Raw genomic sequence first — 25,298 nt, 5'->3', positions numbered from 1 at the left:
TTGTCATTGTTGCAAAGCAGCTTTACCCAATCAAAAGAATTAAGTTTGTACAGAATGCAAATGTGTATGAATCAAAATGGCCAGATAGTCCCTATAAGCAAGCCGAGGGTGACAGTGGCAAGGAAAATCTCCCTAAAATGGCAGTAGGGAGAAACCTTGAGAGAAACAGCAGATAGCAGAAATTAATCTGCATTTATACTGTGTTGGGTGGCAGGCAGTTCAGCTATAACAGTTGATGTTAATTGGCTGTAAACTGCAGCCAAGTCAAGTCCTCAGAGAAACAGCTGTCAACATCAGTCGAGGCCAGAACCATCTTCATGGTAGAGTGAAACCGCCCCCATACACCAGACGCATCCCAAAGAGACACACAGGGCATCCATGTGTTGAGATCTCCAACCAGAAGCGGGGCACCACGATGAATCAGACAGGTCCAGAGGGCAAAGGGGGTTCTGGACTCTGCAGCTCAGGAACGACATTTGTAGCTCAACAGAGAGAGGGAAAGAGGGGGAGAGAGAACAGGAAAAGGAAGAGCAGAAGAAGAGAGAACAGTTGGGTATGATCACAGTCACATAATGTATAATGTGAATATATATTTAGTGTAGACTGCAAGCAGGGACTCCGGCAGGACTAACTATGACAGCATAACTAAAAGGAAGAGCCAGAAGGAAACACAAACATGAGGGCTCCCTGAGATGTAAAGCAAACAATCACCTCACCGTCAACAAACCTGAGTGATCAATAAGAGTGGGGAAGACAGCATCTAAACATACCAGTTCACCATAATACGTCCATGAGTCCCCCAGATCTGCTCCTATCTCTAATAGGTTTTTAGCCTAGACTTAAACACTGAGACTGTGTCTGAGTCCTGAACACTATTTGGAAGGCTATTCCATAACTTTAGGCCTTTATAAGAAAAAGCTCTGCACCCAGCTGTAATTTTAATAATACAAGGTACTAACAAGCAGCCTGATCGAAGTAGGCAGGGCAGATAATAAGGCACTAGCAGTTTACTTAGATACTGCGCGGCGAGACCATTTTATGCTTTTTATGTCCAAAGTAGTACTTTAAAATCAATGCGAAATTTCACAGGGAAGTGAAGATAAGATAGGGGTGATGTGCTTGTATCTTCTGGTTCTTGTAAGGACTTTTGCTGCTGCATTCTGGACTAACTGAAGCTTGTTTATGCACCTAGTTGAACAACCAGACAGTAAGGCATTACAGTAGTCCAACTAGAGGTAATAAAAGCAAGAACTAGTTTAGCGACAATATATTCCTTAACTTGGCAGTATTTCTAAGGTGAAAGAATGCTATCCTGGTAATATTATCCACATGAACTTTAAATGAAAGACTAGAATCTATAATTACACCGAGGTCTGTTACTAGGTAGAACAGTGTTAAAAGCTGCACTGAGGTCGAGTAATACATAGTTTTACAAACCCTGATGCTGTCTCTATGCTGTGATGAGGCCTAAATCCTGAAGGATACACTTCATGTATGCTATTTCTATGTAGATATGAGCATAGCTGCTCCGCTACTATCTTTTCCAGAATTTTGGAGATAAAGGGGAGGTTTGATATTGGCCTGTAATTGGACAGCTGACACCTGTCGAGGTCAGTTTTCTTAATTATCGGTTTAATAACTGCTAATTTAAAAGATTTTGGAACATACCCAATGCTGAATAAAGAATTAATTATTCTCAACAGGGGTTCTGTTATTTTTGGCACTATCTGTTTGAAAAAATGTGTTGGTATAGGATCTTGTATACAGGTTGACGAATTTGCGGAAGAGATGAGTGAAATTAATTCATTCTCTTCAAGGGGAGTAAAGTATTCTAGGTTCTGATCTGACATGGGTAGTTTAACATCTGCATCAATTACATTGTTCGGTTTCAAAGCCTCAATTTTATGCCTAATATTTACAGTTTTATTATTTAAAAAGTTCATAAAGTCCTCACTATTGCACAATGTTGTTTTGGAGATTTCTGCAGTGGTCTTATTTCTGGTTAATTTGGCAACGGTATTAAATAAAAATCTAGGATTGTTTTTGTTATTTTCGATAATACTGGAGAGATACGTTGATCTCTACACTAAGAGCTTTTCTATAGTTCAGGATGCTTTCCTTCCATGCTATTTGAAGTACTAACAATTTAGTTTGGCACCCTTTGCGTTCTAATTTGCGAGCAGCCTGTTTTAACTGGAGCTGCATTATCTAACGTATAACAGAACTTTGATTCTAAATATTTAGTCGCCTGATCAAGTTCTGTGGGGTCAAACGGTGATCCAATAAAAGTTGGTAACTCTGGGAGATTACTGATAAAGCTCTGTGTGGTAGTTGATGTGAATATACGTTTAATACGGTAGCGCGGCGCTGTGCGTACATTCTTACTATGACACTTTAATTGGGACAAGATAGTGATCTGAGATAATTTCAGACAGTGAAATTGTGCATAAATTTCTTATACTTGATCAGAAGAACATTATTAAATCTAAAGTGTGACCTGCTTTATGAGTGGGTCCTACTACACACTAATTTACTCCTCCTGAGTCCAGTATGGACATAAATGCAATTAATGAGGAAATCTGCAAATGGAGAGGCCCTGGAGGTCTGTAAATGATGATTAGTGGGATCAACTGAGCTGACTTAATATTTGTAGCTACACTTTTTATGTTACTATAGAAAACTTCAAATGCATTAAATTTGTGTTCGTGTTTTTGTTCGATAAACAGATCATCATGGTAAATAGCTGCGACGCCTCCTCCTCTACCAGTTAGCTCGAGGGAACAGACACAGTCTCAATATAGTGAACCCTGAGTGACGAGTCTATGCAGCTCTATGCAGCCCTGGCCTGGGCTCTGAATTGTCACCGATTAACTAGGCCTCTTCTTAGACCATACTACGGGTAATGAGAGCAGCACCATCCCAAATGGGATGGACACCGTTCCGTCCTAACAGGCCAGCTTTGCCCTTAAAGATCTTTCAATTGTCTATAAAGCTCATTCTATTTTCGGAGCACCACCTGGACATCTAGCGGTTCAGCAAGCATAACCTGCTGTAAGCTATGTTGCCACGTCTCATTGGGAGGGGACCAGAGCATACTACTTCATTGGACATCGCCTTCGCTAATTTAAACACCTCTGTAAAGTTACCCTTGCTAACCTCTGACTGATGAAGGCGTATATCATTAGCTCCAGCATGTACCACTTAGAGAACCTATGCTGTCCTAGAGCCCTAGAAACATAACCCTCTCTTTGTCCGGTGCTCTGGACATTTTAATTTTACGTGCCTCAGTAAAGTCTCCTATAACCAAAGCTCTTTTAGGTTTCTCAGAGTGTGCATCACTGAGGAGAGCCCCGCTGTGAGAGCTCTAATGCCGGAGTCGGGGGCTGGTTATCTCCACCTGCGACACCCAGACTTTCCGATATGGGAATAACGCTGCTCTCTAACACTCTCTAAAGTCTGGATGCGCTTCTCTAACGCTGATATCTTCTTCATCAGAAATCTCACTAACACACACCTATCACAAGTAAAATTATCACTAACAATGGAGGAAAAATGTCTAAACATCCTGCACTTCACACACTGAATGAGCTGAATAGTAGACATTATAACGTACCTCGGTGTCGGAGTTTAGTTGATTGAAGCTGAATTCCGAAACTCGCGCATTCTCCAAAAAGCGCAAAAAAAGAAAAAGAAAAAAGGCAAAGCCCAATGGTATGAAAACTTAAAAACTAGTTGCTATTAATAAAATTATTGTATAAACAAAAATGCTATATAATTTAAATGCTGATACAAATGCGAAACTTTCGCGGCAGTGATACAAAAACAGGATAAAATGCGCAGAATAGCAACAAGGGTAACAGCAGGATCAGCAGCCCAGTCCAGTGTGATGCTTAGCCCATACTAAACAGCTAGCCAAAGTAATTTAACATAAGTCAGTTGCTGCATTCTGTTCCTCAGTGTACTTTAAACAATTCAGCCTATGTCCTGCAGCCTCTTGAGAAAGTAGGTGAACATCCCGCTACAAAATTCCTCGATTTAGAACAGTGCACAGACCTTACTCCCTCCATGCATCTCTATCAAGAACTATATAATTTTACTTACTCACTTACCCACTGTTTTTACAGTGTAATCCTGTATTCATGGTCGCGTGGGGACTGGAGCCTATCCCAGGAGACTTTGTGCACAGGGCAGGGTACACTCTGGACAAGGTGCCAATCCATTGCAGGGCACACACTCACTACGGGCAATTTTGTGAACGCCATTGACCTAATCTGCATGTCTTTTGACTGTGAGAGGAAACCGGAGTACCCGGAGAAAACCCAACAAGCACGCTATGACAATTAAAGTTTCTGTGACTCTTAAAGTTCAGTATAATGGAAAGAGTGTTAAAGTTACAAGGGAGTCCACTTTCTTTGTTGGGGACTCAGGTACACATTGTTTGTGGGAATTTCAGTCCTAAACTTTTTAGTGACTATAGTCACAAGCCATCAGAGAAATACTGTTGAGTCCAAAGTCATCTTCAGCTGAGTCCAAGACCATGTTCTTGGTCAAGTGGAACCATCCCCAGTCATCAAAGCAGACCACATCAGGTCAAGAGTCACGAGGCCATTTTCAACCAGAGAGCTCTTCGGACGTGAACTTCAACCAGAAGCGGCACCAAGATTTTGTCAGACAGTTCCAGGTGGCAATAGGGGTCGGAATTTGCTGTCAACTCAGCAGTGCAATGTGTAGTATACTTTTTGTAATATATTAGATTTTGTTACAATGTTGCTGCTGCAGGAAGCAGTTAATACTACCCTCCCTTCATGGCTTGTACTTTACAAGAACCAGGAAACGGGCAGGAAAAATATCTATAGACCCCTCAGAACCAGGAAACAACCTTCTAGACCTCCTCACTTCTTGCAGGTGCTACAGAACTCTGCACACCAAAACTGCCTGGCACAGTTTCTTTTTCTGTGGGCAATCACCTGCCTAAATAGTTGAACTGCACTATATGCAATCTGCTGTAAAATTACTGTTATTTGTACAAATTGAACTTTGATCTGGTACTGTACTGTATATTGTGTAAAAGCACCTCCATCCCTTCAACAAACTTCCTACATTCTACTGCACATTATTACTTGCTATTTTGCACTACTTATAAAATGAGTGTGCAAGATACCCCCCTTCCCCCAACCCGTCTTTATTTAATTTGTAAAGTTGCTCAAAGTTGTGTAATTACTGTGTTTACTGTTTTGTCTACAACAATTGTACAGATTTCTATGGTGGTCTGTACCTGAGAGCCACAAACAGTCGTAATTAAATTCCTTGTGTGTGTGAACATGCTTGGTTAATAAAACGCAATTCTAATTCTAGAATTAATATAATCAGAAAAACTTTTTGAATGAGCATGAGGGGAGATTACTTAAATGCTTTAGTAAATCAAATTGTAAAAAAACAAAAATAAATAAAAAAACAGTAGAACTTATAGCTAATAACAGATGCAGTGATGCACCCATCATGCCTAGTGCCCACCATACAAGCCTGTGGTGGCAGTGTTGCGATCTAGGGTGGCTTATGTTGGTCAGGTGTAGGTTCAAAAACGTTGCCCAAAAAATAAGATCAGTTGACTACCTGAATATACTGAATGTCCAGGTTTTATGATCAATGTTTTTTTTCTTCCTAGATAGTACATGCATATTTTAAGATGACAATGCCAGGATGCATTCATCTCAAATTGTTAGAGTAGTTCAAGGAGCATGAAACATCATTTTCATGTAGGATTGGCCACCACACAGTATAGACCTCAACCCTATTGTGAACTCTGATGGAGAAGGCTTTTCGAGTCTCTCAGACTCTACCATCATCAATACAAGATCTTGGAGTAAACTTATGCGACTCTGGATGGAAATACTTGTTGTGACATTGCATAAGCTTATCAAAACTATGCCACTGCTTTAATTGAAGCAAAAGTTGGTTTGTGATTAAATATTAGTGTGACTTTTTTTTTATTCTCTGGGCCCACAGTATTCATTGAACTCTTTTGTTATCCGAGCCGCAGTGTTCTCTGAGCGGTTCTCTTTCTTTTCTCTCAGCAGAACATCTGACAGTATTGAAAGAGTAGTCCTGGTGTCACTCCTTCACTGCAGCCAGATGTGGTTAAACTTATCGGTATGTGTTTTTCACTCCTCATTTGTCACTTGTGCCAGTACTGCATCTCCAATTGCATGTCCTCTTTCTGTCTCGTCTTTGACCCCATTTAAACTGTTCCTGTTACCAAAGTAACAGATTGAAACTTCTACTCGATGCAGTTGTTGGAGAACATTCTCATGTGGTGGTCTGACGGCTTTGATCTGAAAGATGAATGGCAAGGTCAAGCACCTTGGGTGGAGAATAATCACCAATAGATCATATATATATATATATCAATTTGGGTTTGGTGGGGACAGAAACACCAGCGTTGTGGATATTGCTTTGCTTCGTAGTCTTTTTTTATGAGTTCTTGTTGTGGTTGGCTTCAACCCAGGACTACTTGTGCACTAGAGAGGCATTAGGGATTTGTCTTGTGTATGGCTTTAATCTAGTCCCCTTTCAGGAGATGAATGGAAACGTGTGGTGTATTTGTTCTTGATAAAAAGTATGATACAGAATGATTGATTATATGGCCCAAATACAAATACTAAGTAACTGCAATCAGACAGTATACGACAGTCAGAGATTTGTATTGGGCGCTAGCCATTCTTGTAATATACTAAAATTCCTTATGTGTCCACAGAGAAAGTAGCTTCCCCTGATGATGAGGTGCAAAAGAGCGATGTGTCCTCCAGCAGTCAAGGCATGGTAGAGAAGGAGGCTCTCGGTCCTCTCCTTCTTGAGGTAAGTCGCATTAATTAGTTTTTTGGGTTTGATTGCAGTTAAGCTACTTAATGAGGTGTACCTTTTGGTAGTGTTTGTCTGAGAGGTAACAGATTATAGGAAAATTTAATATAAGCTTCCAGAAAAGCTTGTCAAAGATCTCCTTGTCCCTAAAACTTGACTATAAGGGTGAAGAGCACAATCCTAAATCTTCCATTCCTTTCTCTTTATTTCCTCCAGGCCCTGAACGGCTTCTTTTTTGTGGTGAACCGTGAGGGTCGCATCGTGTTTGTATCGGAGAATGTCACAAACTACCTAGGTTACACCCAGGAGGAGCTAATGACTTCCAGTGTCTATAGCATCCTTCATGTGGGTGATCACAACGAGTTTGTACGCAATCTGCTTCCCAAGAGCCTTGGTGAGTTACTTATCATGTGTTAATCTGAGGCCACGCAACTAAAATAGTATCAGGTTGGATTATACCGTGTGTGTGTGTGTGTGTGTAGTCAGTGGGGTGCCGTGGCCACAGGAGCATGGTCAACGAAACAGTCACGTATTTAACTGCCGGCTGCTGAAGAGGCCTCCAGATGAGGCGGATGCAGAAAACCAGGAGGCGCGGCAGCAGTATGAGCTCATGCAGTGTTTCACTGTATCGCAGCCCCGGGCAGTGCAGGAGGAAGGCGATGGTACACTCAAAAAAAACTCAAACACTTGGCTTAAATTTATAAAATATGATAAACATTATTAATAATGGGTGCAAATGAGTGTGTGTGTGTGTGTGTGTGTGTGTGTGTGCGCACAGACCTACAGAGTTGCCTGATATGCATAGCGTGCCGTGCACCCAGAGTGCCACCGATTCCAGTCAGTATGGAGTCCTTCATCACCAAGCAGGACCCCACGGGTACGCTATTCACTCCACTCACCCTGTCCTCATCCTCTAACATTCACTGGCATATCGCCTGTTTAATTCTATAAATAGATAAGAAAGAGAAGGTAGATTGTGGAGCAGCTACGGCTCTCTGGCTTTTTGCAGGAAGAGCAATTAATTTGTTCAATTCAATTTTATTTGTATAGCGCTTTTAACAATTGACATTGTCGCAAAGCAGCTTTACACAATCAAAATAATTATTTAAGTCTGTATGAAATGTGAATGTGTATAAATCACAATAATAAGATTGTCCATGATAAGCAAGCCGAGGACGACGACTGAAAGTTCAGTTTAACAGGAGATGTGTTAAATTGGAGTCCAGTTTGTTCCTGGAGGCTCAGGTAGACTGTAGGAAATTCCGGTCGTGACTATTTAGCGACTGAAGTCACAGGTCCTCAGAGGACGGCTGTCTGCATCAGTCGAGGAAAGGACCATCTTTGTGGAAAAGTGGAACCATCCCCAATCACCACACGCATCCCAGGCAGACCACACGGGGGCATCCATGCAATGAGATCTCCAACCAGAAGCAGGACTCCAGGACGAGTTAGACAGGTCCAGCGGGCAGAGGGGGTCTGGATCACTGACAGCTCAGGAGCGACATGTATAGCTCGACAGAGAGATAGGTAGGGGTAAAAAGGAGAGAGAGGAAGCGAGAGCAGAAGAGGAGAAAGCAAAAGAGATGGAGAGATGGCAGTTTAGGTATGGTCACAGCCGAACAATGTATAATGTGAATGTATATTTAGTGTAGAGTGCAAGCAGGGACTCCGGCAGGACTAACTATGACAGCATAACTAAAAGGGAGAGCCAGAAGGAAACACAGACATGAGGGCTCCCTGAGATGTAAAGCAACCAATCACCTCAACGTCAACAAACCTGAGTGATCAATGAGAGTGGGGAAGACAGCATCTAAACATACCAGTTCACTGTAATACTCTACGTCCATAAGTCCCCATAATCTGCACCTTTACCTAAGGCAAATCTATTTATAAAAATGCTTGGCTAAATAAATAGGTTTTTAGCCTAGACTTAAACACTGAGACTGTGTCTGAGTCCCGAACACTATTTGGAAGGCTATTACATCACTTTGTGGCTTTGTAAGAAAAAGCTCTGCCCCCTGCTGTAGTTTTATTAATGCGTGGCATTGACAAGCAGACTGCATTCTTTGATCAAAGTAGGCGTGGCGGATTGTAAGACACTAGCAGTTTACTCAGATACTGCGGCGCGAGACCATTTAATGCTTTATGCATCAATAGTAGTAATCAATGCGAAATTTCACAGGAAGTCAACGCAAGGGTGGATAAGATAGGGGTGATGTGGTCATATCTTCTTGTTTGAGTGAGGACTCTTGCTGCTGCGTTCTGGACTAACTGAAGCTTCTTTATGCACCTTGTTGAACAACCAGACAGTAAGGCGTTACAATAATGCAACCTATAGGGGATAAAAGCATGAACTAGTTTTTCTGATCCTTAGATGACAATATATTTTTTATTTTGGCAATATTTCTGAGGTAAAAGAATGCTATCCTGGTAATATTATCTACATGTACTTCAAATGAAAAGCTGGAATCTAAAATCACACCAAGGTTTTTTACTGTTTCATTTGATGGAACAGAAAGGCCATTTAAAATCACAGTGTGATCTGTGAGCTTACTCTTCTAGCTGCTTGTGGTCCTATGACTAAAACTTCTGTCTTATCAGGATTAAGCAGAAGGAAATTAATTAACATCCAATCTCTTATGTCCTGCACACATTGCTCAACTTTAGTAAACTGTTTTTAACAATGAAAACTCATACCATGTTTACAAATTATGTTGCCCAGAAGAAGAATGTAAAGGGAAAAAAGCAGTGGACCTAAAACTGAACCCTCTAAATCATCTAAATCTACAAACTGATAATAATCAGTCAAATAGGATCTGAGCCACAAGAGGGCTGTTTCCTTAATTCCTACTACATTTTCTAATCTGTGAAGGAGAATACTATGATCAATAGTGTCAAAACCTGTACTGAGGTCGTGTAACACAAGTGTAGTGACGCAACCCTGATCAGAGGCCACTAGGAGGTCATTTATTACTTTAACAAGTGCTGTCTCTGTGCTGTGATGAGGCCGAAATCCTGACTGATACAGATCGTTTATGCTTTTCTATTTAGATATGAACATAGCTGCTGTGATACTACCTTTTTCAGAATTTTAGGGGGGGTTTGATATCGGCCTGTAATTGGAAAGCTGACAGGGATCAAGGTTTCTTGATTAGTGGTTTAATAACTGCTAAATTAAGGGATTTAGGAACATACCCATTGCTGAGTAAACAGTTAATTACTTTCAACAGGGTTTCTGTTATTGCTGAAACTATCTGCTTAAGAAAATGTGTCGGTATAGGATCTAATTCACAGGTTGACAATTTTGAAGAGGAGATGAGTGAAATTAGTTCTCTCGCTTCAAGTGGAGTAATGTATTCTAGGTTCTGAGGTGGTGTGATTAGTTTATCATCTGTATCACATAAATTGTCTGGTTTCAAAGGCTGAATTTTTTGCCTAATATTTATGATTTTGTTATTGAAAAAGTTCATGATATCCTCACTACTGTATGTTGTTGTTGTGGAGATTTCTGCAGTGGTCTTGTTTTTAGTTAATTTAGCTATGGTATTAAATAAAAATCTAGGATTATTTTTGTTATTTTCTGTAAGAGTGGAGAGATACGTTGATCTACGGAGGATGCTCTCCTTACAGCTATTTGGAATACTAACAATTTAGTTTGACGCCATTTGCGTTCTACTTTTTGAGCGGTTTGTTTTAGAGTGCGTGTGTGGTTGTTATACCAGGGATATCTTATCTCTAATCATTTTCCTTTTAACTGGAGCTACATTATCTAAGCTATAACAAAGTGTTGACTTGAGCGAGTCGCCTGATCGAGTTCTGTGGAGTCAGATGACGATAAAAAAATCAAAGTTGGTAACTCAGGAAATTATTGATAAAGCTCTGTGTGGTATTTGATGTGAACATACGTTTAAAGCGGTAGCACAGTGCTGTGCGTACGTTATTACTAAAACACACTTTAATCGAGACAAGACAGTGATATGAGATAACTTCAGACTGTGGAATTGTAATTATGTTTCTTATACTTAATCCGAAGGATAATATTAAATCCAAAGTGTGACCTGCTTTATGAGTGGGTCCTACTACACACTGATTTACTCCTACTCCTACTCCTAAGTCCAGTATGGACATAAATGCTATTCTCAGAGGGTCTTCTGGATTCTCAAAATGAATATTAAAGTCTTCAGCAATTAACGCTTTGTCTACAGAAACGACAAGGTTTGAGAGGAAATCTGCGAATTCACAGAGAAACTCAGAGTACAGCCCTGGGGATCTGTAAATTAAGATTAGCAGAATCGACTGAGCTGACTTTATCATAGAGAGCTTCAAATGCATTAAATTTGTGTTTTTGCACGAGAGCCAGATTATTGTTTTAAATAACTGCAACTGTTTAATGAAGAGTGCTTTTTTTTAAAGAACTGCTGTGTGTGTCCCCCAGGGAAAATTATCTCCATCGAGACGAGTGCTCTGAGAGCCACAGGCCGGCCAGGCTGGGAGGACCTGGTCAGGAAGTGCATCTATGCATTCTTCCAGCCACAGGGCAAAGAACCCTCCTATGCCAAAAAGCTGCTACAAGAGGGTATGCATTCTTAAGCCCTTACCTTATAGAGATCTTTTAATGGATATTAAACTGTTCTTAAACTGTCACAGCTAAAAAAACGAAGGAGTGGCTTCACAACAACAATTCACAACAACAAGCTGTGTGTACGTACATTAATGAGGAAAAATATTTGCTAATTTTAGCAAATGCAATATAACAGAGTAAAAAATTTAAGGGGGTCTGAATACTTTCTGTACCCACTGTATACCGAGATTAAATTACACACAAGTAGCTACATTTACTAATAAGGTGACTTCTGAAGGCAATTGGTTACACTGGATGTTAGATGGCGGTATCAAGTAAAGAGAGATTTAGCCTCATGTCAAATAGTCACATTTTCCTCTTCACAACACCCCATAGATTTTCTGTAGGATTTAGGTCAGGTGAGCTTGCAGGCCAGTCAAGCACAGGAATACCATGGTCCTTCAGATAAAATAAAATAAGATTAAAAAAAAAAAAATACACCTTTATTCGCCCTACAGTGGAAATTTCTTTGTTACAGAAGTGAAAAAAATAAATAATTGTGCAAATAAAAAATATAGACATTACAGTGTATAAATACAATAATTGCACTTTCAGACAAATAAATTGCACTTGTTTCAATAAATTGTACAAGGGTAATTCTGCAGTTTAAAAAGTCGTTATTGCCCAGGTAAGTTGCCTATGACGATCATAATTCAGTTCAATTCAGTTCAATTTTATTTGTATAGCGCTTTTAGCAATTGTCATTGCCGCAAAGCAGCTTTACAATGAATCGAAAGAATTATTTAAGTTTGTATAAAATGTGAATGTGTATGAATCAAAATGGTCAGTTTGTCCCTGGTGAGCAAGCCGAGGGCGACAGTGGCAAGGAAAAACTCCCTGAGATGGTAATAGGAAGAAACCTTGAGAGGAACCAGACTCAACAGGGAACCCATCCTCATCTGGGTAAAAACAGAAAGCAGTAAATGATCTGCATTTATACAGTGTGTAGGGTGGGAGGCAGTTCAGCTATAATAGCTGATGTTAATTGATGTTAATATGGAGTCCAGGTAGTTATTGAAGACCCAGGTAGACTTGTAGGAAGTTCCAGTCCTGAACTATCGAACTGTCAAGTCCCCAGAGAAACAGTTGCCAACGCCAGTCAAGGCCAGAACCATTTTCTAGGTAGAGAAGATCCCCATCCCCATCCCCAGACACCAGACGCATCCCAGAGAGACACACGGGGCATCCATGTTCAACCAGAAGTGGGGCACCAGGATGGGTCAGACAGGTCCGGAGGGCAGAGGGAGTCTGGATCACTGGCAGCTCAGAAACAACATGTGTAGCTCGACAGAGAGAGAGAAAGAGGGAAAGGGGGAGACGGGGAGAGAGGAAAGAGAAAGAGGGGGAGAAAGAGAAGAAGAGGAGAGATGGCAGTTAGGTATGGTCACAGTTACACAATGTATAATGTAAATGTATATTACTGTAGAGTGCAAGCAGAGACTCCGGCAGGACTAACTATGACAGCATAACTAAAAGGGAGAGCCAGAAGGAAACACAGACATGAGGGCTTCCTGAGATGTAAAGCAAACAATCACCTCACCGTCAGCAAACCTAAGTGATCAATGAGAGTGAGGAAGACAGCATCTAAACATACCAGTTCACCATAATACTCTACGTCCATGAGTCCCCCAGATCTGCTCCTTTACCTAAGGCAAATCTATTTATAAAAATGCTTGGCTAAATAAATAGGTTTTTAGCCTGGACTTAAACACTGAGAATGTGTTTGAGTCCCGAACATTATTTGGTAGACTATTTCATAATTTTGGGGCTTGGTAAGAAAAAGCTCTGCCCCAGCTGTATTTTTCATAACACACGGTACTGACAGGCAGCCTGCATCCTTTGATCGAAGTAGGCCTGGCAGTTCGTAAGACACTAGCGGTTCGCTCAGGTACTGCGGCGCGAGACCATTTAATAATTTATAAGTCAAGGGTAATATTTTAAAATCAATGCGGAATTTCACAGGGAGCCAATGAAGTAAGGAGAAGATAGGGGTGATGTGCTCATATCTTCTGGTTCTAGTGAGGACTCTCGCTGCTGCATTCTGGACTAGCTAAAATGTAATGTCATCCCGACTTAACTCAAGGACTGCAACAGTTGTAGCCCATGTCGTAGATACGTCTCCTTGGTGGCTCTTGAAGTACTGCCTTCAGCTGCAGTCCATTCCATGAGGAACTCCCCCAAATTCTTTAAATGGCTCAGTTTTACAGTCCTCTTAAGGCTGCAGTTATCCCTTTTGCTTGTGCACCTTTTTCTACCACAATTCGACAAAACACATAGTCTGTGCAATGAATTTATGTAATACGAGTTTCACTTTTTGAGTTGAATTACTAAAGTAAAAAATCAATATTCTAATTTATTGAGATGTACCTGTATATACAGTGCATCCGGAAAGTATTCACAGCGCATCACTGTTTCCACATTTTATGTCACAGCCTTATTCTAAAATGAATTAATTTCTTTCCTTAGAATTCTACACACAACACCCCATAATAACAACATGAAAAAGTTTACTTGAAATTTTTGCAAATTTATATATATATATATATAAAAAAAGATAAATAAATAAAAATTGAAAAAGCACACATAAGAATTCACAGCCTTAGCCATGAAGCTTAAAGTTAAGCTTAGGTGCATCCTGTTTCCCCTGATCATCCTTGAGATGTTTCTGCAGCTTAATTAGAGTCCACCTGTGGTAAATTCAGTTAATTGGACATGATTTGGAAAAGCACACACCTGTCCATATAAGGTCCCACAGTTGACAGTTCATGTTAGAGCACAAACCAAGCATGAAGTCAAAGGAATTGTCTGTCGATCTCCGAGACAGGTTTGTCCCGAGGCACAAATCTGGGAAAGGTTACAAAAAAAATTCTGCTGTTTTGAAGGTCTCAATGAGCACGGAGGCCTCCATTATCTATAAGTGGAAGAAGTTCAAAACTACCAGGACTCTTTCTAGAGCTGGCCGGCCATCTAAACTGAGCGATCAGGGAAGAAGGGCCTTAGTCAGACACATGGCAGCCTGCCTGGAGTTTGCCAAAAGGCACCTGAAGGACTCTCAGACCATCAGAAACAAAATTCTCTGGTCTGATAAGATAAAGATTAAACTTTTTGGTGTGAATGCCAGGCATCACGTTTGGAGGAAACTAGACACCGCTCATCACCAGGCCAATACTATCCCTACAGTGAAGCATGGTGGTGGCAGCATTATGCTGTGGGGATGTTTTTTAGCGGCAGGAACTGGGAGACTAGTCAGGATAAAGGGAAAGATGACTGCAACAATGTACAGAGATACATCCTGGATACAAACCTGCTCCAGAGCGCTCTTGACCTCAGATTGGGGCAACGGTTTATCTTTCAGCAGGACAACGACCCTAAGCACACAGCCAAGATATCAAAGCAGTGACTTCAGGACAACTCTGTGAATTTCCTTGAGTGGCCCAGCCAGGGCCCAGATTTGAATTCGATTGAACATATCTGGAGAGATCTTAAAATGGCTGTGCACTGACGCTTTCCATCCAACCTGATGCAGCTTGAGAGGTGCTGCAGAGGTGCATCGACAAAGTATTGTGCAAAGGCTGTGAATACTTGTGTACATGTGATCTCTCAGGGTTTTTAATTTTTTTTTTTTTTAATAAATTTGCAAAAACCTCAAGTAATTTTTTTTTTCATTTTGTCATTATGGGGTGTTGTGTGTAGAATTCTAAGTTAAAAAACGAATTTAATCCATTTTGGAATAAGGCTGTAACATTCCAAAATGTGGAAAAGGTGATGCCTTGTGAATACATACCGGATGCTTTTTATGAGAGAAAGAGATCTGACATTACTTCTGCAGTTTGCTGTACTTTGCTGTAGCTATCAGTTGGTTTCATATTACTGCCTTGTTTACACGTGATATAAAAATGAGGGTGTGGGTTTCTTTGTTTATTTTTTCTTGAACAGTGATGACCCATGGTACGGCCATCAGCCCTCTGTACCGTTTCACGCTCAGTGACGGGACACCCCTTAGTGCACAGACTCGCTGCAAGTTCTGCTGCCCTCCCAACCCTGACGTACAGCCCTTCATCATGGGCATCCACACTATTGACAGGTATTCTATGCTCTCTTGCCCAACATACACACACAGACTGCTTTTTGCTCATTGCTTATTGATAAACCTTTAGAGTAATGGATCTGTAAATAATTACTTTTAATTATTTAATAAAATTAAATAAATTTATTTATTTATTACCGATAATTACTTTTTTTATTAAATGTTGACAGATCGGTTGTCTTTCAACTGGCCAATCACATTAACTAATACTATTATGATAACACAAACTACACAAATTGACAGTCACATGCCATGACCAGTCTGGGTATAAAACCCGCTAATTTGCAATATGCAATGTTTTTTCTAAAGCAAAATGGGGGATGTCTGCCAAAAGTTTTAACACGACAAACCTTATTCGAGGCAGTAGCGTGAATGATTTAAATATGAAAAGTTATCCGCAAAGGCAGCAGCTAAGTCTTGTAAGTCGACCCTTACTCAACAAGAAGCCTTTAAAAAGCTCCATCCTTACAGAGTGTTTGAAAACACTCGCTAAAACAATTATCACAAAAATACTCATGCAGAGAGAAATAAAGAGCGGTTCCCAGCTTTGGTTGAGGCAGACTGGGTTTACATTACTGCTTTATGCATGGGGGTCAACAGTGAGTAACTGATATTTATAAAGAAATGCCTGACAACGCTGCTTGCTAATGAGTAGCCATAATTGGCTTGCCGAATACAAAGTGACTGTGTTTATTTAAAAATGTTTGGTACAGAGTTTCAATTTGTTATTCATTGATGCAGCCTTATTCCATATGCAGCATGTTATTACAAGTGAGCATAGCAGGACAGTTTTATTTTAGATAAGCATTTCTACATTTGTGAAAGCCCTTAGATGCTAGTTAAAGAATTTAGCAAGGTTTTGCTCTTTATTCGAGCATAGACTATTCTCATAGATAGAAGACTATTGGTTTCAGTTGCTTTATAATCTAGATGAAATACTTTCTCAGATCAATTATACTTGTGCACTTCTGTTTAAAATCGTTTTTTGCAGCTTGAAATAGTAAATAAATAAACAATATTACACATTAAATAAATCACTTTAAATGGCAGATCCCAATAACCCCCACACATCTGTGATCAGCGATTGGTATCGGGTGATTTAGATTTTTGTGGCCAGTGTTCAGTAATTGTCTGCAAAAACCTTGATCGGAGCATTCATAATTTTATATAAATTTATTTAATGTACATTATAATCTATATGTTTTGTGTATCACAGGGAAAACAACACTGCTAGCTCTCAGGAAAACACTACCCATAGCCTCCTGTCCATGGCAGCTGCCCCGGCTTGCTCTCCTGCCATGCAGCCCTCTGGAGATGTCAGTCTGCACCACAACAATTCCAATGGAGGCATATCCAGCCCTGGCACCACCATGCCCAGCCGGATCGCACATCCCCAGCAGGGCAGCAGCCTGTCGCCACTGGGCAGCCCACTCACAGCCACCCCTACCTCATTCATGTCTCCCCGGCCTCCCCGAGCCAGCCCAGGCCTGGCAAACAGTCCACGCATCTCAGGTGTCCCTTTCTCACCCCCGACACCTGGCATTCACTCTCCTGCTGGAGCACTGTCACGGCAGCAATCTGGTGGAGATGGCATCCCTTTCTCTCTCCCTTCACCACTGGCAAGACAGACTCCCACACCCAGCAACTCACCTGTACGTCCCCCGCCGGCTAAGCCTCCCGAGCCAGGCCACAATGACGACCCTTTGAGTACTAACCTTAAACTTAGCCAACTTGTGGATGGCACCACAGATCAGGAGGTCTCACCAGCCTCTCACAGTCGCTTGGGCCAATGCCCAGCATCCCACAGCACACTCACAGAGCGCCACAAGATCTTGCACCGCTTGCTCCAGGACAGCAGTCCTACAGATGGCACCAGCGAGCCTGAGATCAAGAAGGAGCCATCAGCAAGCAGCCCATTACCCAGCCTGGTGCTGCCACCTGTCAAAGGAAACTCCAAGCAGCAGCCGGACCACCAGCTACTGCGGTTCCTACTTGACACAGATGAGAAGGATCTGGTGGACCTACCTCCACCTGCAGTGCTCAGCCTGGACACAGTGCGTGTCAAAGCTGAGAAGAAACCAGGAGATGAAAGTGGGCAGTGTAGTGCTGTTAGTCCTCCTCCTCAGGCAGTGACGTGCCCATCCAAACCCAGCGATAAACCCAGTCCGGTATGAACTGCCTAATTTTGTTATTGCATGTTTTTTATGTACTACCAGTTGGATTGTTCTAAAGGGTGATCTAATCCAAACCAAGGCCACTAAAATACACCTTCACTGTTATTTATAGTGTTAATTACTATAAATTACTTCAATCTCTCTTCGATTTGAATCTTTTCTACATTTTGCCATTCCTGGAACTAGTGAAGGTTTGTTAGGAATACATTTTGTAATAAATTATATAAATGCCATATAAATAAATTATTCCATATAAAGCTGTATAGTGAATGGATTATAACAACATCTCTATCTGCAGCCATGTCTTTCTGCAGTCACTGTATGCACTTGAACTAGAACCCCAGTCACGCTAACAGACCCTGCAGTTGACTAACCTTCACTCTCTAACACACTTGACTAACCTACCCTTTGTGTTTGTGTATGTCTGTGCTTGTCTGCATGTGTGTCTGTGTGTCTGTCTGTGTAGCAGTTTCCAAGTGCTGATCTGCATACATTGAATCAGGTCCTGCCCACCCTCAGGCCTGTGGGGGAAAAGTCAGTGGATGGGCCAGGGCTGCTCCAGCAAGGTGGTGACAGCGTTCCTATAGGATTGAGTGTGAAACATGAACCTCCTGGAACACCCAACCGTGGTGAGGATGCCTTGTACGACTGAACAGCAACACACAATGAAAAAAGCATCACTATGTTTTTTTTCATCAAAAGATACATACAAAAAAAAAGTGTCTGTAAATTTCTTTGTATGTATGCGACGGTGAGGACTTTCTCTTGCCCAGCTACTGCTGTTTAGTGCAGTGTTGTTCTTTTCTCCGCTTTTAATTTAAACGGTGCAAGAAAGATGGCCATTCATTCATTTATCTATAGCACTCATTCCGTACAGGGTCACAGGGACTTGGAGCCAAGGGGTTACGAGGCAGGGTACATCCTGGACAGGGTGCCAATTCATCGCAGAGCACAAACATGCACACACATATTATGGGCAATTTAGGGCCCATGGGTGACCAATAAAATAGAAATATACACAACACTGTAAATTAGAAAGGAGAAAAAAAACCTATACAGGTATTCAGTCAGTTACACTGACTCCAAAATCAGTTAAAAATATATGCATCTTTTACTTTTAGAATAGAGATGAACCAGTCAGAATCGTCTGGTTTTCAGTTTAATACTCCGTAACCATTAATAGCGCGATCAGCTTCATGTATAAATGTTTCTGTACCAAGCACAGAAGCTTCCAAGTGGCGCAACAGAAACACATTTTTATAGTGTTACACTATCAAAAAATTGCGGCTTCTAGAAGGCTACGATCTGCCTTTTTCTCCCAACTCTGTCACTTAGTTCTAGAGGTGGGTAGAGTAGCCAAAAATTGTACTCAAGTAAGAATAGCTATACTTTTACAGAAAAAGTAGTATTAAATAAAAAAAATGGTTATCCAATTTTTTTTCTAACTTATGTAAGCAGCCAAACAAAATGATAATGTACAAATTCTCATACACTCAGTCATCTTCTATACCCTGTATTCAGGGTCGCGGGGACCTGGAGCCTATCCCAGGAGGCTTAGGGCACGAAAGCCAATTAGCCTAACCTGCATATCTTTGGACTGTGGGCGGAAACCGGAGTACCCGGAGGAAACCCACCAAGCACGGGAAGAACATGCAAACTCCATGCATACAGACGGGAATCGAGTCTGGCCGGGAATCGAACCTGAACCCTGGAGGTGCAAGGCGGCAGTGCTAACCACTACACTACTGTGCCGCCTTGTACAAGTTCTGACATTTCCAATAATACAATAAATAAAATAAAATGGATGAATAAAACTAAATATCTTTACAAAATAGCAAATTAAGGAACAAGAAACAAATTTCCTAATCTCACTTTTTTTTTTTTTTACAACATAAAGCTTTTAAAACAAATACCTACTGTAGGTAACATACGTATGTTTGAACAGTGTAAACTATTTTCAGTGTAAGATATACTGTATATTTAGTTGCCCTCCAAATGGCTCAGCATTTTTTATGGAAAATAACATTAGAACATGTGTACAAGAGGTCTTACTTTACCATAAACCAGCAGAACAAATGTAAGAAACTTATATTTTTTAGCCTCTAGCTTATTTGATAATTATATATGTTAACATAGCTTGTTAATATGGTGTCCAGGTAGTTATTGGAGGCTCAGGTAGACTTGTAGGAAATTCCAGTCCTGAACTATTGAGCAACTGCAGCCAAGTCAAGTCCTCAGAGAAACAGCTGTCACATCAGTCGAGGCCAGAAATGTCTTGCTGGTGGAGTGAAACCGTCCCCAGACACCAGACGCATCCCAAAGAGACAGACGGGGCATCCATATGACGAGATGTCCAACCAGAAGCAGAGCACCAGGACGAGTCAGACAGGTCCACATGGGAAGAGGGAGTCTGGATCACTGACAGCTCAGGAACGACATGTGTAGCTTGACAGATGGAGGGAAAAGAGAGGGGGGAGGGGGAGAGAGGAAATGAGAGGGGAGAGCAGAAGAGAAGGATAGATAACAGTTAGGCATGGTCACAGTCACATAATGTATAAGGTGAATGTATATTTAGTAGGGATGCACCGATACCACTTTTTTGGAAAACGAGTACTTGCATTTCAGTACTCGCCGATACCAAGTACTTAATAAAAACATGATTTAAATTTACAGATAACAGCTTTAGTCATATAATTTAACAAAAAAAACGAGGGACTAGTTTGTCTCTGGACATTTTCTCTCGTCTTGCAAGAGTTTGCTGCAGCGTGGGTTGTGTTGGTTTAGAAGCATGGGTAAACTCTTTGTACTTGTTGTCGTGTTGGGATTTTAGGTGCTTGATTAAATTACTTGTGTTAAATGCGCTACCTTTTGAGCCTCCTCTGGACAATTTCGCTGAGCACAATTTGCAGTCCGCCTTTGTTTTGTCGTCTTCATTCACTTTGAAATAGGTCCACATGGCTGACACACCGCTTAAACATAAAAGGGATAATCTAAAAGGGAGAGCCAGAAGGAAACACAGACATGAGGGCTCCCTGAGATGTAAAGCAACCAATCACCTGAACATCAACAAACCTGAGTGATCAATGAGATTGGGAAAGACAGGATCTAAACATACCAGTTCACTGTAATACTCTACTTCCATGAGTCCCCCAGATCTGCTCCTTTACCCAAGACAAATATATTTACAATATGCTTGGCTAAATAAATAGGTTTTTAGGCTAGACTTACTGTAAACACTGAGACTGTGTCTCAGTCTCGAACATTAATTGGAAGACTATTCCATAACTTTGTGGCTTTGTAAGAAAAAGCTCTGCCCCCTGCTGTAGTTTTAATAATACATGGTACTGACAAGCAGTCTGCATCCTTTGATCGAAGTAGGCATGGCGGATCATAAGACACTAGCAGTTCACTCATACTGCGGCGCGAGACCATTTAATGCTTTATATGTCAAAAGTAGTATTTTAAAATCAATGTGGAATTTTACAGGGAGCCAATGCAATGTGGATAAGATAGGAGTGATGTGCTTGTATCTTCTCGTTTTAGTGAGGACTCTCGCTGCTGCATTCTGGACTAACTGAAGCTTGTTTATGCACCTAGTTGATCGTCCAGACAGTAGGGTATTACAATAATCCAACATAGAGGTGATAAAAGCAAGAACTAGTTTTTCTGCATCATTTATTGACGACATATTCCTTACCTTGGCAATATTTCTGAGGTGAAAGAATGCTATCCTAGTGATATTGTCTATATGATCTTCAAATGAAAGACTAGATAATATATAATCACACCAAGGCCTTTCACTGTTGCACTTGATGTAACGAAAAGGTCATCTAAAGTTATAGTGTAAAAATCTTGCTCCTAGCTGCATGCAGTCATATGACTAGAACTTCTGTTTTTTTTTTTAGGATTGAGCAAAAGGAAGTTAATTAGGATCCAGTCTCTTATATCCTTTATGCATTGCTCAACTTTAGCAAGCTGGTTTTTCTCATCTGGTTTTGCTAAGACATATAACTGTGTCGTCAGCATAACAATGAAAACTAATACCATGCTTACGGATTATGTTGCCCAAAGGAAGCATGTAAAGGGAGAAAAGCAGGGGCCCTAAATCCTAAAACAAAGGCAAAGCAGAGGTGATTGGGGAGACGGGTAGGTTAGTGTGTCATCAGGAAAGGAAAAAGTGGAGAAAAGGAGAATTGCTTGTGGAATGATGAATTCCAGGTGTGTAGAAAGAGAAAAAGGTTAGCTAAGAAGAAGTGGAAAAAATTAGTAAGAGTGAGGTGAGGAGAGCACTGAAGAGAATAAAGAGTGAAAAGGCTGTTGGTCCTAATGACATACCTGTGTATGTATGGAAGTGCTTATGAGAGGTGGCAGTAGAGTCTCTGGCTAGTCTGTTTAACAAGATCTTGGAGAGTGAGAGGATACCAGAGGAATGGAGAAGAATTTTTAAGAACAAGGCAGATTAATTACATAGGTAATAAAGCTGATGAGCCATACAATGAAGCAATGAATACTTACAATGAAGTATTTGTCAGCAGGAATATGGTTTTATGTCTAGAAAGAGTACAACAGATGCAGTATTTGCTTTGAGAATGCTGATTGAGATGTACAGTGAAGGTAATAGGTAGTTGCATTGTAAATTTAGAGAAAGCATATGACAGGGTGCCGAGAGAGAAGCTGTGGTATTGTATGAGGAAGTCTGGAGTGGCAGAGAAGTATGTTAGAGTGGTGCAGGACATGTATAAGAGATCTAAGACAGTAGTGAGACAGATGAGGATAGACAGGAGTCTCCATGGGCTATAATGTTTGCAGATGACATTGTGCTTTATAGCGAGAGCAGGCAGCAGGTGGGGGAAAATCTAGAGAGGTGAAGGTATGCTCTGGTTAGCCGCAGCAATACAGAATATATAGACGCTACAGGAAGCAGAGATAAAGAAGGTACAGGACTTTAAGTAGCCAACGGTTCAGAGCAACAGAGAATGTGAAAAGAGGTGTAAAGGCATGTACAGGCAGGTTGGAACGGGTGGAGAAAAGTCAGAGAGGCCAGATTGAGGTAGTTTGGACATGTTCAGAGGAGAGATTGTAAAAATTTTGCAGGAGGTCTAGAGGAAGACCAAAAGATTTATGGATGCAGTGAGAGAGGACATGAATTATATTTATATTTATAATTAAAGGGCTTAATCAATCATTAAACCTTTTTAAAGGTTTACAATTCTAACACAATCAGGGAAAAATATAACTTCGAATCTGGACATTTATAAAATGGTAATTATACAATCACAATTTTTATATTTAAATATTTATCTGCTTCAGAAAATCACTAAGGAAAAACATTAGATTTAGTCTTAAGTCTGTTTGTATTTCAGTATAAATGCACTGTATTTGTCACCAGTTTTGACTGAATGTTCTTTCATATGTGCAGTGTTTCCTGATGGATCTAGTCTTCAGAGTCAGTCTCCGTTTGACTTTTGTGGTCCCACCACATCCACCCAGGCTCAGAGTCAAGCTCCAGGTTCAGGTCAGGTACTGGGGCAGGCTGACCCCTTTCAGCTACCCAAGGAGAGCACCAGCCCCTTTAGTGACCCCACCAGCATCACTATATTCAACACCAACACAGGTGTGGATTTCTGCCAATTAGCATTTGTTCATTATTTTTTCATTAAAAAAAAAAACAACTGTCTGTTGTTTGTTGGGTTAATAAATTCAGCTGGTTTTGTACATCAATGTAGGCGTGGTTAAGCTGGACATCCCGGAGTCACAGCAGTTCCAGCCCATGTCCTTGCCTGAATCAATGACATTCAATGGCACTCTGGGGAGCCATGCACATGCCCCTCTGTCCTCACCTCAAGAGTAAGTGTCTGGTCAATAAAGTAATGCTTTGATTATGGATACTGCACCTGAAGGAGTAGAAAAGCATCCTTGTACACACACCAGACACACATTGATAACACTTTCAAATCATGACAAGCTGCATATGTCTTGTCTTTAAAACAAAATGTGAATATTTTGTGACCTGGGTAAATTAGGGGCCATATTCATTAAGCTTCTAATATCCTCTCAGAGAGCTCCTAACTTGGCTTAAAAACTTTTATCTAGGTGCCTTAGCTTAAGACTGATTTAAGACAAAAGAAAAAATCTGAGTGATGAGGTGGGGCTGACGCTATTGCTAGACTGTGATTAGTTGTCCAAAAACGGGAGAGATTTTTTTTTTAAGTAATAATGCTAGTTCAGGACTGAGACTTCTTGTGCTAATCAAGTACATAATATATATATATATATATATATATATATTTTTTTTTTTTTTTTTTTTTTTTTTTTGCCGGTCGGTGGGTGGGTGCTTAATTTCCGCATATTATATTTCTTATCAGGTTAGGTGCAGGTATAAAAAATGCATACATCACTAGAAACTAACACTCTTAATTATGATATACACTGCCCAGCCAAAAAAGCCACCACTTGTGAAAAAAAGCCACCACACACAGAAATGTCAAATTATTGGACTGCATCAAGTACCAAAAACAGTTAAGGAGATAAGAAGAAATGTGCTCAAAAAAACTGACAGTAGAAATTACAGCTATGTTTAATGGTTAAAGTAACATCATTACTACAGGCACAATGTGATGAGAACTCACAGGATTGGGATTAAACAGCTGTATCGTCATAAGAAAACTACTTGTTAGTGAATCGGGGGAAAAAATCCACTTTTGAGCAATAGAAAAAGGTCATGTGTTCTGATGAGTCTAGATTGACCCTATACCAGAGGCATGGGTAAACCACTGTAAGAAGAGAAGCACCTAAACTGATGCACTATTCAATCATAGTACTCACTGTCTAATGATCTAGGGTTGCTTCAGTTGGTTAAGTCTAGGCTCAGCAACGTTATGTTAAAATGAAGTCACCAGAACAGGCATAATTCAAGTATGCAAAAGTACGTAGTTCTGGAATCATTTTGATATACTCCACACTGTGCACTGTAATCTAAGCTAAAGGGGGGATCAATGAAATCTTAAAGTGTGCAACTATTCCCTGGCCAGGCAGTGTATTATATGGCTTTACTTTGATCTAACAACCCTATTTAGCATATTTTACTCTAATCACAACAGTTTTTCACCTTAGAAGCTCTTTTAATTGTTAGGATGCTTCATGAATAACTTTTATCTTTACAAGGATTTTGAGAAAAATTAGTGGGAAAAGCCCACAATTTTAATAATTATCTTAGAATTTCATTGCAACTCTTTGCACTAAGAATTTGTATGCCCCTGGAGTCTTTAAATTATCAGTATAAACTGTGTTACTCTCTCTTGCACTCTTTATCTTCTTTTTCTCGTCCTATTTCAGGCAGTGCGGTCCATGCCCCTTGGATGAGATGCTAATCCCACCTTCCACTTCAGAAGCTCAGAATGATGAGAAGGCCCTGCTTGAGCAGCTCTTGTCTTTCCTCAGCGGCACAGATGAAAGTGAGCTTGCAGAGCTGGACCGAGCACTCGGCATCGACAAGATTGTCCAGGTAAGCTGTTTTCCCCAGGTCTTTCAATCCAAGTTAGCTGAGATACCCATCCTC

The 25,298-nt window shown here is 40.7% G+C and overlaps 1 protein-coding gene across 3 annotated transcripts in view; it reads left to right on the top strand.

Annotated features, from left to right (window-relative positions):
• Positions 1-25,298, top strand: part of ncoa1 (nuclear receptor coactivator 1) — a 69,615-nt gene that overhangs the window by 32,415 nt on the left and 11,902 nt on the right. For 2 of the 3 annotated variants that reach the window (XM_053514741.1, XM_053514758.1), the window contains exons 5-15: positions 6,755-6,855; positions 7,075-7,252; positions 7,341-7,520; positions 7,637-7,735; positions 11,294-11,434; positions 15,416-15,563; positions 16,783-17,734; positions 18,207-18,369; positions 23,160-23,354; positions 23,467-23,587; positions 25,076-25,244. In XM_053514741.1, coding sequence (XP_053370716.1) covers positions 6,755-6,855; positions 7,075-7,252; positions 7,341-7,520; positions 7,637-7,735; positions 11,294-11,434; positions 15,416-15,563; positions 16,783-17,734; positions 18,207-18,369; positions 23,160-23,354; positions 23,467-23,587; positions 25,076-25,244 — 2,447 coding nt within the window. The remainder of the gene's footprint in view (positions 1-6,754; positions 6,856-7,074; positions 7,253-7,340; positions 7,521-7,636; positions 7,736-11,293; positions 11,435-15,415; positions 15,564-16,782; positions 17,735-18,206; positions 18,370-23,159; positions 23,355-23,466; positions 23,588-25,075; positions 25,245-25,298) is intronic. The other variant, XM_053514749.1, reaches the window with a different exon arrangement.

The sequence above is a fragment of the Clarias gariepinus genome, chromosome 2, assembly GCF_024256425.1.
Source record: "Clarias gariepinus isolate MV-2021 ecotype Netherlands chromosome 2, CGAR_prim_01v2, whole genome shotgun sequence".
NCBI lineage: Eukaryota > Metazoa > Chordata > Actinopteri > Siluriformes > Clariidae > Clarias > Clarias gariepinus.
Note: the sequence above shows the minus strand (reverse complement) of the source record. Positions and strands in the feature narration are given on the sequence as shown.